The sequence below is a fragment of the Oncorhynchus mykiss genome, chromosome 28, assembly GCF_013265735.2.
Source record: "Oncorhynchus mykiss isolate Arlee chromosome 28, USDA_OmykA_1.1, whole genome shotgun sequence".
NCBI lineage: Eukaryota > Metazoa > Chordata > Actinopteri > Salmoniformes > Salmonidae > Oncorhynchus > Oncorhynchus mykiss.
This window is the reverse complement of record NC_048592.1, coordinates 33,333,667-33,348,159: the sequence shown is the minus strand read 5'-3', so window position 1 is coordinate 33,348,159 and position 14,493 is coordinate 33,333,667. Positions and strand designations below refer to the sequence as shown.

Genomic DNA, 14,493 nt, shown 5'->3' with positions numbered 1-14,493 from the left:
GTCTCTAGTAGCTACAGTATGATCCTGGTCTCTAATAGCTACAGTATGAGCCTGGCCTATAGTAGCTACAGTATGAGCCTGGCTTCTAGTAGCTACAGTATGAGCCTGGCCTCTAGACTTTGGTAGGTAGGCATACTGATTTGTGCACTGTTGGCATGAGTTGTTTTGTTGTTGATGAAGTTTCCTGGATTTTTCCAAGGCATGAAGTTAGAGAGATGGGCCTCCAGTCATCCGTTGTACATGGGCTTGACAATTTAGCTATGGGGACACACATTGGCAATCTTCCAGGCAGCAGGAACAGTCCCCTGCCACTAGGTGGTGTTAACTATGTGTGTGATGACAGGGGCTAGATCTTCTGCATGCTCTTTTAGTACTGTTGGATTCGGGGTAAACTTTGAAGATTGAGATATTAAAGACATGATAGAGCAGAAGCATAGTATATAAAGGAGTGAAAGATACAGATTTTTACGTCAGAAGTTAATGGTCCTCTGTATAAAGACAGATGGCTTTGGAGTGTGTTGGGTGGACGGGAGGAAGTCACAGGATTGCTATAGGAGAAGCGGATGGACATCTGTGGATTAGGCAGACGAAGGAGGGGTTGAGGTCAGGAGGTCAGGTCAGATCCCCTGAAGGGAGTAATAAGGGTTTAGTATCCTGTTACCCTCTTCCTGTGGAACCATAAGATGTAAGGATTGGAGAGAAGGAGGTGTGTCTAAAGTGGAGTATATATACTGGTAGTGGTGGAAACATGTCTTTGTTTGAATTACAGCTAGAATGACCCTTTGGGAAGAATTCAACTTGGTTAAGCATCTCTAGTGTCCGTGTGTTATTTACTCTGAAAAATAAGAACCTAACAGTACCCAGGCTGGAATGACCTCAGGCCCACACACTTTACGGGGGGCTCAGTCTGATCAGAGCTTGCTTTATCTGGCCAATGCTGCACAGCTCAACCTGCCTTGTAGGCATGGGCATGGGGAAGATGGCAAGAGGTGTGTTGCTTGTCCATGCTTCAGCAAAAAATACATTCAAAACATTGTTGTCTTCAATTCCCTCCACCTGTATTCTCCCTCCTGATGTTTTCTGTCGTCCCAGTCCTTTGTTAATGAAGTCTCATCATTCCTTTGGGCTTCTCTTCTTTAGGTCCTGGTTTTCAGTTTTTATAGTCGTTTGTCTTTGCTTCTTTGATAAGCGTTTGCACCTGTGTTTCTGTATTTTCTCCATTTCATCGTTTTACCCCACCTGTTGAAAATCATCTGTCTTTTCCTGATGGCGGTCTTTATTCGTTCAGTCATCCAGGGCTTGTCCAGTGTTGCTGTTTTCTTATTTCTTATTGGCATGTATACATCAAGTGCAGTTAGAATGCAGGAGTTGAACATCTCCACCTTTGCATCAATGCTCTCGGCCTCATATTTGGCAGAACAGTCAGTGCTGGACATACATCGTGCCAATGCCTCCTTTCTGTTCTGGGTTACCAGACATCCTTTTTCCCGCTGCACCTGGCTTCTCCCTCCTGATGTTGTGTTTGTGGAGAACAGCAGACATTTGTGATCACTGGATCTGAGAGGAGCAAGTACAGTGGGGGTGTTATAGAGATTCGTCATATTTGTAATGATCAGATCTAGGATGGCGTCCCCTCTGGTCTTGTCTTTGACCACTTGTTTCATGTCTGGATGGGAGTTTGTCAGCATCTTGATAGGCAGGTGATTAAAGTCTCCACACAGGATGAGCCCCATTTGGGGATAGGAAATCCTGATCACATGGACAGTGTTGATGAGATAATCCACAGTATTCTGCTGAAGTGTTTTCTCATTTGCCCATAGTGGATGGTAGAGTACTCCCACTAACAGAGTTGAGACTGAGCTGGGGAGTCGTTTAGGACAGAGCTGAAGCCACATACACTCAAACTCCTCTTTGTCTAGGTCAGTTATTCTCTTTGCCTGCATACTGTGATTCACATGCATAGTCACGCCCCTTCTCATCCCCTCTGGACCTGTCATTTCTGAACAGCTGATAGTTATATATCAAAAGAGATTCATCTGAGATATTTTCGTTGTCCAAAGTTTCAGTGACACATCCAATGTCTACATTTACTAATTGAAGAAGCAGTTCAAATTCATCCACTTTGTTTATCAATGATCTTAAGTATAATCTGTTTGCATCTGCCAATTTATTGGCTGTCTGGTATACAGACGACCTGTCTCCAGAGCTTCCTATACAGTTAATCTCTTTCCGGAACGTCTTGAGGCCGGCAATTAAGGAGAACGAGAGGCTCAATTAAAGATGTTGCAGAACTGCTGTATTTGAATCACCACTCCCAGTTTCCCTGATGTTACTACGGCAATCAAGCTGTTTTTAACTATCTGCCGACAGTTTGTTTTCTAAACTAAAACTCCTAAAGAACTTCCTAAGAAGCATTAGGCTCTCGGTCTGATCTGAGCTTTAAAACCCCTGAGTACTAGCCATTCACTGTACTGGCACCATCATCGCCTTGCCCACTGCATTTGTTCAAAGTCCCCGATATCTCTTTACTTTACAATCAGTTCAATTCTTTGTTTTTCAGAGCCTGAGGCACTTCGATCAGTCACGTTCTTGAAGCTCAAGAAACAAATACTTAGCTTCCTAGTACATATGGAAATTAAAAAGGTTTATGAATTACTTTTTGGAGATTTACTGTCAAAATGCTTAATTAAATGTAAAAAATAAATTAAAAGGGCTGATTAAAAGGCGCATGGGCCCCCATAGCTGTCTTGACAAGCTGAGGTAATGTAACCTACCAGGTGCTATGTTGTCTTGACAAGCTGAGATAATGTAACCTGCCAGGTGCTATGTCGTATTGCTGCATTACTATATGTAGGCTTTATTGCACAGTGTTGAAGTAGAGGGGTGTTACATTATTTTCGGTTCTATTTGCCTGATTTGTCACTCACTCTCTGACCAGGTCTGTTCTCTCTTCCTTTTTGTTGGTCTCAGAGACGCAGCCCGGTAAGTCGCCACCTGGTGGCTCATTTTAAAAGTGTCTGCACCCAAAGCACTTGCATGGAAATAAATGAATTATGAATATTATTGTTTGGAGTGCTGTTCATTTCATTCTTTATAGACCCAAACACTCTATTTCATTTCAGTGCCTATGACATTTACTGATGGCCTCACAAAATATTGTATTTTTCCAGTTTCTATATATACTTACAGTTTCACTCTATTCTTTCACATTAGCAATTGTACAGTGAGACTAATCCAGGACCTATACTTTAATTATTGGTTGAAGTGTTTACATTCATGTTTTGTATGTTAGGTTACGATTCCTTTTTACTGGTATACTGAAAAGTACTTTGTTTTTGTTGCAGGGCTCAATAAAGAGACACCTGTCTTGTAAGTACATTGTTTGTGGATGTAGTGTAATGCTATTTGTAATTTGTTCTACAGTCTGTCAGTGTAAACTGCGTACATGTACAGTACAGTATCTTGTCATAGTTCTACACCATCAGTTAAGTTAGTTGTTTGAGGTTGTGATCCATACTGTAGTTTCAATAGTTTGAGTTGTTAAGATGCACATTCAGTGGCTGCCAGTATATATAATATATTATAGTACATTATGATATACAATCTAATATCACTGGTTATTCTTTCCAGGTGAGGAGATCGCCAGACCCAGACGCTCCACCCCTACACCAAGCCCCGCCCCCGAGACACAAAGGTCAAAACTCTGCTAATGCTAACATTGCTAACAGGCTAGCATATTTTCTATGTACTGTATTGCTATAATTTGTGTTGGGTCTGCTAAATGTTCTGTTTGGGGGGGGGAAATAAAGCTTTTATATTCAATTAAATTACAAAGTATAAGTACATCGCTGAAATCTTGATTATCAGAGTTGTAAAATCATATTTACATATCTTGACTTTACCATCTCTTGCAGTGAGAGAGTATCCCAGAATCGCAGAGCATCCCCAGCTTTCTTCGGGCCTCCTCCTGAGACGACCTATGAGACACACAGATACGATAGTAACAGAAACGATGGTAACACTCAGGAGAATAGTCTTTCTGACTGCATGTGTGTGTTGCATGGGTCTTAGCTCTGGGTTAGTACAGTCAGTGGTGTGTTGGTTGGTTGCTCCTAATCACAACAATACTATCTGTAGCTGTGGTATCATCAGTGCTTGACTGGGACTGAAATATGTACCGGTGCTCATTATGAGTGCCGGTACTGTTTAAATACCCCATAATGACAAAGTGAAAACATATTTATTGAAAATTAAATACAGAAATATCTAATTTGCATAAGTATTCAGCTTTGCACACCTGGATTGTACAATATTTGCCCATTTATTATTTTCAAAATTCTTCCAGCTCTGTTAAATTCGTTGTTGATCATTGCTAGACAACCATTTTCAAGTCTTGACATATATTTTCAAGCAGATTTAAGTCAAAACGGTAACTCAGCCACTCAGGAACATTGTGAAAATGTTATGCAACTTCCGGCGTGCGTTTACTGTGAACACTGAGGCTGTACCCGCTTTAAGTTAGTTTTAACACTGGTCAAGTAGGCTACTATGGCTATTTGATCATAATACAGGCCTTCCAGAGTGGCCTACCATCAAAAACAATGGAGAAAATGCATCCCTTAACATTTTAGCATGGGGGAAATAGCTGTTCTATCATTCAGCCTACAGTAGCAGCCAATGTGTGCTTTTGGAAAGAAAACATGCAGGGCTTGACATTAACCTGTTTATCCACTTGTCCTTCCGACAAGGAGGTGACTGAAAATGTTGTTGTGTTTGATGCAAGAAACCACTTTACAAAATATAATGATTTATTATTCTCATACCATTATTACAGAGAATCAGACAAATTATGCTACCTTCTGCCTATTGGTTACTTTAAAAAAAAACATGTTTTGATTGAATATCTGAAACATACAATGTACTTGCAGTGAAGCTGCTCAACAACTACACCATACCAGTCATCCAATAGACTCCCATCAGAGAGACACACAGAAGCATCCAGGGTCAAAAAGGCCAAAAATCACCAGGCCAAAAAACATGATCCTGAACCCTCCAAGATCCCCCCCACAGTTCCCCAATAGCTGTCCCTCAACCATAAATGCTCTATTGATTCTGTATCCTCACAACAAAATCTGCAGCGCTTCAATGATTTTATGCCCCAAATATTCAACATTTTGTTGGTGGCAAGAATTGTATATAATAACTTTAGCTGAAAAGGACGAAGTCTTGAATCTTGCGTTGTCTTATATATCAACTCATACACCCTGTACCATGGAATCGGTACATCAAAAATCTCTTCCCAACTATTTTGCAATCTGTATGGCACAGTTGTCAACATCCTGGTCCTCAAATAGTTTTGATCCTTTACATTGGGCAGACAGACCAGTTCCCTACCTCCTCCCGCAGCAAGCTGCCTTCTCCATTTTTTGGGGTAGTGCTGTAATCAATTGGTTGTACTTTTGGATTGAGCAGACCTTCCCGTACAATTACGATAACTCAATGAAGGACATAACTCTACCATTCTAATTTACAATATAATTTAAAAACAAAATACAATTTTCATAAATACAGGTATTTTATCAACCAGCATATTTGAGTTCAGCCATAATATTTGTTGTAATATTTGTTCTATCTTTTCAGGGGGAATTAATTGAGATTGTAGCCAGCTCTGCAATGCTTGTTTGAAAAAGAGAGATACTTTGAAAAAAGTGTCATTTTCAATTAATCGGAAATTAGACATGGCAATCTGCACAAAGTCAAAAGGCCATTTTAAACAATGAATGAGCTTTTCTGTCAGGGGTGTATACGGGAGGCGAAGTCGGGTGCAGGAGAGCAGAGTGTAATAAACAGGCGCACTTTAATTCCGGTCCAAAAATGACAGCACATAATAACAATAACGTGCCAAAAACACGGAGCATAGCAAAAGTATTGCGCCTGACAAAAATCCACATAACAATAAACAATTACACACAAAGACAGGGTGGGGAACAGAGGACTAAATACATGCAGCAATTTTGGAATGAAAACCAGGTGTGTAATGGAACAAGACCAAACAAATGGTTATATGAGAAATGGAGCAGCGATGGCTAGAAAGCCGGTGACGTCGATCGCCGAACGCCGCCAGAACAAGGAGAGGAGCCGACTTCGGTGGAAGTCGTGACACTTTCGTAGTAATCTACTTGAGAACCATTTAGGGTTCAACTTTTGAATAAGTGAAGCTTTTAGAGAGTTTAGTGCTTTTATATTTAATCATCTCAACCCACCCTATTCATTATATAGATAGGCACGCTTTATTTTGTCTGGTTTAGCATCCTAGATAAAGCAAAATATTTTTTGCTCATATGATTTGAAAAACCATAAGTAAGTGAGTAAACTGAGATATGACTAAGGAGTTAATCAGGTCAATTTTTCCATAAATAGACAGGTATTTACCTCTCCATGGTTGCAGGATCTTGTCTATTTTTACAAGTTTTCTATTGAAATTCATTGTGGAGAGCTTATTTATATATTTTGTGATATGAATACCAAGTATGTCTACTTCACCATCAGCCCATTTGATTGGTAAACTGCAGGGTAATGTAAATGTTGTATTTTTTAAAGATCCAATATGTAATATTGTACACGTAGCATAATTATTGTACACCTATTCAGAGAGTCCAGAAAACGTATCTAGATCTTCAGTGAGACATTGCAGGGATCTAGCTTGCAGACTTAATATAAAACTTGAGTCATCGGCATACATGGCCACCTTTGTTTTTACGCCTTGTATTTCTATTCCTCTAATGTTGTTATTGGATCTGATTTTAATAGCTAGCATTTCAATGGCCATAACGAATAGATATGGTGACAGCGGACACCCTTGTTTAACTCCTCTTGACAATTCAAAGCTCTCTGAGAAGTAGCCGTTATTTACTATTTTACACCTGGGGTTGCTATACGTTATTTTTTAACCATTTTATAAGTGAATCACCGAAACTGAAAAAATCCAGGCATTTATAAAGAAAATCCAGTCTTACTTTATCAAATGCCTTTTCAAAATCCGCTATAAATACCAGGCCTGGCTTCTTAGATGTTTCATGATGTTCTATTATTTCTAGTAGTTGTCGTATATTATCTCCAATGTAAAAAACCTGTCTGATCAGGATGAACAATACCTGGTAAAACACTTTTAATTCTGAGTGCTATGCATTTCGCTAGTATTTTTGCATCACAACATTGAAGTGTAAAGGGCCTCCAGTTTTTTAGATGAACTGGGTCTTTATATTTTCCGTCTGGGTCTTGTTATAGTAATAGAGAAATCAGACCTTCCTGCTGAGTACCTGACAGACTACCATTTCAATAGGAGTAGTTAAAACAATCTAACAATAGAGTTTATAGTATATCAAAAAGGCTTGATATACCTCTACCGGTATGTCATCAAGCCCTGGGGTTTTTCCAGACTGAAAGGATTGAATAGCCTCAAAAAGTTATTCCTCTGTTATTCCTCTGGCCTTCGCACTGATCTTTCTGTACATTTGTTAACCTTTTTGGGATAGGGGGCAGCATTTTCACTTTTGGATGAATAGCGTGCCCAGAGTGAACTGCCTCCTACTCTGTCCCAGATGCTAATATATGCATATTATTATTAGTATTGGATAGAAAACACTCTGACGTTTCTAAAACTATTTGAATGATGTCTGTGAGTATAACAGAACTCATATGGCAGGCGAAAACCTGAGAAAAATCCAACCAGGAAGTGGGAAATCTGAGGTTTGTAGTTTTTCAAAGCTTGGCCTACGGAATACACAGTGTCTATGGAGTCAAGTTGCACTTCCTACGGCTTCCACTAGATGTCAACCGTCTTTAGAAACTTGTTTCAGGCTTCTGCTATAAAGGAGGGGGGAATGGGAGCTGAATGAGTCGGTGGTCTGGCAGAGTGTCTCAGGCTCGTGACGCGCGTTCCCGACAGCGTTAGCTCTCGTTCCAGTGCTTTTCTTCAGATATAGGAATTCTCCGGTTGGAACCTTATTGATGATTTATGTTCTTCTTAACTTCTTATGGTTAGCGGCACCCCCCCTCCAACATTCAGCTGAAAAGGCAGTGCGGGAAATTCAAAAATATTTTTTAGAAATATTTAACTTTCACACATTAACAAGTCCAATACAGCAAATGAAAGATAAACATCTTGCTAATCTACCCATCGTGTCCGATTTGTAAAATGTTTTACAGCGAAAACAATATTTGTTTTATTCCCTTGCCTGTTTGCCTGTGAGCCAATGCCACAGATGTTAGAAAATTGAGACAAGATATTATGTGTCGTAAATCTGAGTAGGTTGATGTGTATGATATTGGAGGATGTGATTTAGTGAGAGTGTGTACGATGTCTGTATAAGAGTAAGATGGTTGAGTGTCTATGTGTGTAACGTAGTGCTTATACCCTTAATATTCAGGATGATAATTGTAATCCATATCGTATCACTGTCATGGTTGCATCATAATTACCTTTAACATCATTGACAAACAATTGACGTATCACATGATCATGAAATAGACCTTGCATATACTATGCCCACGTCCTCTAGTATGGCTGTGGGGCTTAAAGTGTGAATTTATTACAGCCTCATTTGCAAGACATCAACAATGTACAGCAACATTTTTAGGCGTCACTGCAGAACCCTCAACTTTCCAAGACTCGAATTTCATATACTTTTCAAGACATCAATGTAGCAGTGGAACAAACATATCACAATCATTTGATTTGATATCAGAATATACTTCCAATAAAATGTATCAATGTAGGTTACAGCAGAACACATATTATAATGTATTGGCCTCCTACCTTATGTGTTAATATGAAGCACATATTCAGATTAACTTCACAGTACAGAACAAGTTTGTAAAAGAAAAATATCTTCCTACCTTAGTTTTCCAAAACTTCCCACAACACAGCCATTTCCTCTTGCATCTTCTCCTCCCTATTTCTTGTTTTGTTCCTGGTGTCTGCGACACATCAATCCATGACCTCACATAGGGGACTGGGTTGAATTTGGTCAGGGGTGGGCCGACAAGGTTCAGAAAGAGTAGCCGTGATATGGTGGAGGTATGCAGAGAGGCGCGGGTTGAGGTGCAAATCAGATTCATTTGAGAATGTCCCCGCTCGCATTCTGCACTGTAGATGGGGATGGTGCTGAGCGCCATCCCTGTAAGCAAGTACAGGGAGGGGGAACAAAACAACATTACGACAATAATGCTGACACGGGGAACAAAACTGAGGAACAGACAGATATAGAGGGGGCAATCAACAACGTGAAGGAGTCCAGGTGAGTCCAATGAGCACAGATGCGCGTAATGATTGTGACAGGTGTGCGTAATGAAGGGCAGCCTGGCCCCCTCGAGCGCCAGAGAGGGGAAGCGGGAGCATGCGTAACATGGGGAGCTACTGCGCTTGCACGCAGCTTGGAGTAAACATTGGTACTCAGTAATGTGTTGTATTGAATTTTCCGCTAACATATTCAGGACAAAAAGTGAATAGCTTAGCCTCATCAGTTTTCTCCTATCACAGTCATTAAACTATGTAACTGTTAAAGTCTCCATTGGCCTCATGGTGAAATCCCTGAGCGGTTTCTTTCCTTCTTTTTTTTACCCGATAGGTGACCTTCTTTGCGTGGCATTGGAAAACTTCCCTGGTCTTTGTGGTTTAATCTGTTTTGAAATTCATTTAAAAAATCATGATAAGCACTATTATTGCACGCAGAGTGAGTCCATCCAACTTATTATGTTACTTGTTTAGCACATTTTTTGTCCTGAAGATGCCATAACAAAGGGGTTGAATACTTATTGGCTCAAGACATTTCAGATTTACATTTTTAATGAATTTGTAAAAATTTGTAAAAACATTATGGGGTATTGTGTGCAGTGACAAAACAATCTCAATTTAATCCATTATAATTTATGTATCACAACAAAATGTGGAAAAAGTCAAGGGGTGTGATTACTTTCTGAAGGCATTATACTTAGATGCAAAAACTCCACTATACTTTTGAGCTATTCTATAATACATATATTAATATATGATACAGTATAATATGATGATATACTGTATATAATCTAATATCACTGGTTGCTCTTTCCAGGTGAGGAGATCGCCAGACCCAGACGCTCCACCCCTACACCAAGACCTGCCCCCGAGACACAAAGGTCAGAGTTCAAAACTGTGCCAACGCTGACACAGCAAACAGGATACCATATTTGCCATGTACTGTATTGATATAATTTGTGTTGGGTCTGATAAATGTTTTGTTTGGGAAAACAATTAAGCTATTAAATTCAATTAAGTAACAAAATACAAGTACATCGCTGAAATCTTGAAAATCAGAGTTTTAAAATCACATTTACATACCATCTCTTCCAGTGAGAGAGTATCCCAGAATCGCAGAGCATCCCCAGCTTTCTTCGGGCCTTCTCATGAGACGACCTATGAGACACACAGATACGATAGTAACAGAAATGATGGTAACTCTCACAAGAATAGTCTTTCTGACTGTATGTGTGTCTTTGTGTTATTACATAATGGTATCTAAATGTGTGTCAATTGTTTATTACGTTTGTGCATCATATCCCACTGAGGTGTGATTAACCATGTTGATATCCTTTGTCTATCATAGTAGTCTGTATAGAGGCTGATGCATGGTGTGACTCCAGACCAGACTCTGACTCCCCTTTGACCAGAAACTTTCCCACAGGAGGTAAGCCCCCACTATATCATTTATATCAGTCATGATTGTGCTATTATATGACATTTGCTAACACAACGGTGGGCCTCATTTAAATCAGCTTGTTGTCCGCATATGGCCCACAGGCCGCCAGTTTGAGACCAATGTTATAGTCAATAGTGTGTTACTAAGTGTTAAAGGGGCAATCAGCAGTTTATACATCAACTTTTTGACTTATAAATGATTGATATGTACCCATTGATTATTGAAGAATATAACTTAGAAATGCATCATGAGCTGTAGTTCAACTGTCTAACCACATCAGAACCCCAAAATATAAGCTTGTTTTACTCCAATGTTTGTAAACAAAGTAAATGTGAACAAACACTGTATAGACTCAACACATTGCTTAAAACTGCACTTCTGATATCATGGATGGCCAGTCCTTGCATTCATAGCTGTCTTTGAATTTGAGAGGGGTTCCATTTCTCCAGCCTTCGACTGAAACAATGGTGTGTAGTACGCGTTGTTATTGTTTCAACTGCTGACTGCTGCTTTAAGTAAGTCTATAGACTGACCTAGTGTCGTTTGACCCAAGTCAAATCAAATCGAATTGTATTTGTCACATGCGCCGAATACAACAGGTGTAGACTTTACCGTGAAATGCTCACTTACAAACCCTTAACCAACAATGAAATAGAGTTAAGAAAATATTTACTAAATAAACAAAAAAAAATCGAAAAGTAACACGGTACCGAGTCAATGTGCGGGGTTACAGGTTAGTCGAGGTTCATTTGTAAAGTGACTATGCATAGGTAATAAACCGTTAGTAGCAGCAGTGTATAAACAAAGGGGGGGGTTCAATGTAAATAGTCCAGGTGGCCATTTTATTAATTGTTCAGCAGTCTTATGGCTTGGGGGTAGAAGCTGATAATTAAGGAGCCATTTGGTCCTAGACTTGGCACCCCTGTACCGCTTGCCGTGCGGTAGCAGGGAGAACAGTCTATGACTAGGGTGGCTGGAGTCTTTGACAATTTTTTGGGCCTCCCTCTGACACTACCTAGTATATAGGTCCTGGATGGCAGGAAGCTTGGCCCCAGTGATATACTGGGCCGTACGCACTACGCTCTGTAGCGCCTAACGGTCAGATGCCGAGCAGTTGCCATACCAGGCGGTGATGCAACCGGTCAGGATGCTCTTAATGGTGCAGCTATAGATTGTTTGAGGATCTGGGGACCCATGCCAAATCTTTCAGTCTCCTGAGGGGGAAAAGGTGTTGTCTTGCCCTCTTCACAACTGTCTTGGTGTGTTTGGACCATGATAGTTTGTTGGTGATGTGGACACCAAGGATCTTGAAACGCTCGACCAGCTCCTCTTAAGCCCCATCGATGTTAATGGGGGCCTGTACGGCCCTCCTTTTCCTATAGTCTACGTTCAGCACCTTTGTCTTGCTCACATTGAGGGAAAGGTTGTTGTCCTGGCACCACACGGCCAGGTCTCTGACCTCCTCCCTATAGACTGTCTCATCGTTGTCGGTGATCTGGCCTAGCACTGTTGTGTCGTCAGCAAACTTAATAATGGTGTTGGAGTCGTGGGTGAATAGGGAGTACAGGAGGTGACTAGGCACGCACCCCTGAGGGGCCCCAGTGTTAAGGATCAGCGTGATAGATGAGTTGTTGCCAGGATCCAGTTGCAGAGGGTGGTGTTTAGTCCCAGGTTCCTTAGCTTAGTGATGTGGGCACTATGATATTGAACGCTGAGCTGTAGTCAATGAACAGCATTCTCACATAGGTGTTCCTTTTGTCCAAGTGGGAAAGGGCAGTGTGAAGTGCGATTTAGATTGCGTCATCTGTGGATCTGTTGGGGCGGTATACGAATTGGAGTGGGTCTAGGGTTTCTGGCATGATGGTGTTGATGTGAGCCATGACCAGCTTTTCAAAGCACTTCATGGCTACTGACGTGAGTGCTACGGGGCGGTAATCATTTAGGCAGGTTACCTTCGCTTTCTTGTGTACAGGGACTATGGTGGTCTGTTTGAATATGTAGGTATTACAGACTCGGTCAGGGAGATGTTGAAAATATCAGTGAAGACACTTGCCAGTTAGTCCGCACATGCTTTGAGTACGCATCTTGGTAATCCGTTAGGCCCCGCGGCTTTATGAATGTTGACCTGTTTAAAGGTCTTGCTCACATCGTCTACGGAGAGCGTGATCACACAGTCATTCAGAACAGCTGATGCTCTCATGCATGCTTCAGTGTTGCTTGCCTCGAAGTAATTATAAAAGGCATTTAGCTCGTCTGGTAGGATCGCGTCACTGGGCAGCTCGCGGATGGGTTTCCCTTTGTAGTCCGTAATATTTTTTAAGCCTTGCTACATCTGACGAGCGTCAGAGCCGATGTAGTAGGATTCAATCTTAGTCCTGTATTGATGCTTTGCCTGTTTGCTGGTTCGTCTGAGGGCATAGCGGGATTTCTTAATAGCGTCCGGATAGTGTTCCGCTCCTTGAAAGCGGCAGTTCTAGCCTTAGCTCTGTGCGGATGTTGCCTGTAATCCATGGCTTCTGGTTGGGAAATGTACATACAGTCACTTTGGGGACGTCGTCGTCGATGCACTTATTGATGAAGCCGGTGACTGAGGTGGTATACTCCTCAATGCCATTGGATAAATCCCGGAACATATTCTGTGATAGTCCAGTCTGTGATAGTCCTGTCTGTGACAGTCCAGACAGTCCTGTAGCGTAGCATCCGCGTCATCTGATCACTTCCGTATTGAGCGAGTCACTGGTACTGCCTGCTTTAGTTTTTGCTTGTAAGCAGGAATCAGGAGGATAGAATTATGTTATGGCCAAATTTGCCAAATGGAGCGCAAGGGAGAGCTTTGTATGTGTCTCTGTGTGTGGAGTAAAGGTGGTCTAGAGTTTTTTTCCTCTGGTTGCACATGTGACATGCTGGTAGAAATTAAGTAAAGTTCTCCTGCATTGAAGTCCCCGGCCACTAGGAGCGCCACTTCTGGATGAGCATTTTCTTGTTTGCTTATGGCCTTATTCAGCTCGTTGAGTGCAGTCTTTGTTCCAGCATCGGATTGTGGTGGTAAATAGATGGCTATGAATAATATATACGAGAACTCTCTAGGTAGATCGTATGATCTACAGCTTATCATGAGGTATTCTACCAAGCAATACGTCAAGACTTCTTTAATGTTAGACATCGCGCACCAGCAGTTATTGACAAATAGACACACACCCCACCCTCGTCTTACCAGACGTAGCTGCTCTGTTCTGCCGATGCACAGAGAAGCCAGCCAGCTCTATATTATCCATGTCGTTTTTCAGCCACATCTCGGTTAAACATAAGATATTTATATTTTTAATGTCCCGTTGGTTGGATAGTCTTAATCGTAGATTGTCTGGTTTGTTTTCCAAGGATTGCACGTTGGCCAATATCAAATCAAAATCAAATCAAATGTATTTATATAGCACTTCTGACATCAGCTGATATCTCAAAGTGCTGTACAGAAACCCAGCCTAAAACCCCAAACAGCAAGTAATGCAGGTGTAGAAGCACGGTGGCTAGGAAAAACTCCCTAGAAAGGCCAAAATCTAGGAAGAAATCTAAAGAGGAACCAGGCTATGAGGGGTGGCCAGTCCTCTTCTGGCTGTGCCGGGTGGAGATTATAACAGAACATGGCCAAGATGTTCAAATGTTCATAAATGACCAGCATGGTCAAATAATAATAATCACAGTAGTTGTCGAGGGTGCAGCAAGTCAGCACCTCAGGAGTAAATGTCAGTTGGCTTTTCAT

At 41.2% G+C, this 14,493-nt stretch overlaps 1 protein-coding gene across 5 annotated transcripts in view; it reads left to right on the top strand.

Annotated features, from left to right (window-relative positions):
* LOC110509030 (SH3-containing GRB2-like protein 3-interacting protein 1) overlaps positions 1-14,493 on the top strand; it is a 67,768-nt gene that overhangs the window by 33,041 nt on the left and 20,234 nt on the right. For all 5 annotated transcript variants that reach the window (XM_036966871.1, XM_036966872.1, XM_036966875.1 and 2 more), the window contains 7 exons: positions 2,971-2,982; positions 3,345-3,369; positions 3,631-3,694; positions 3,915-4,015; positions 10,113-10,176; positions 10,391-10,491; positions 10,644-10,724. In XM_036966871.1, coding sequence (XP_036822766.1) covers positions 2,971-2,982; positions 3,345-3,369; positions 3,631-3,694; positions 3,915-4,015; positions 10,113-10,176; positions 10,391-10,491; positions 10,644-10,724 — 448 coding nt within the window. The remainder of the gene's footprint in view (positions 1-2,970; positions 2,983-3,344; positions 3,370-3,630; positions 3,695-3,914; positions 4,016-10,112; positions 10,177-10,390; positions 10,492-10,643; positions 10,725-14,493) is intronic.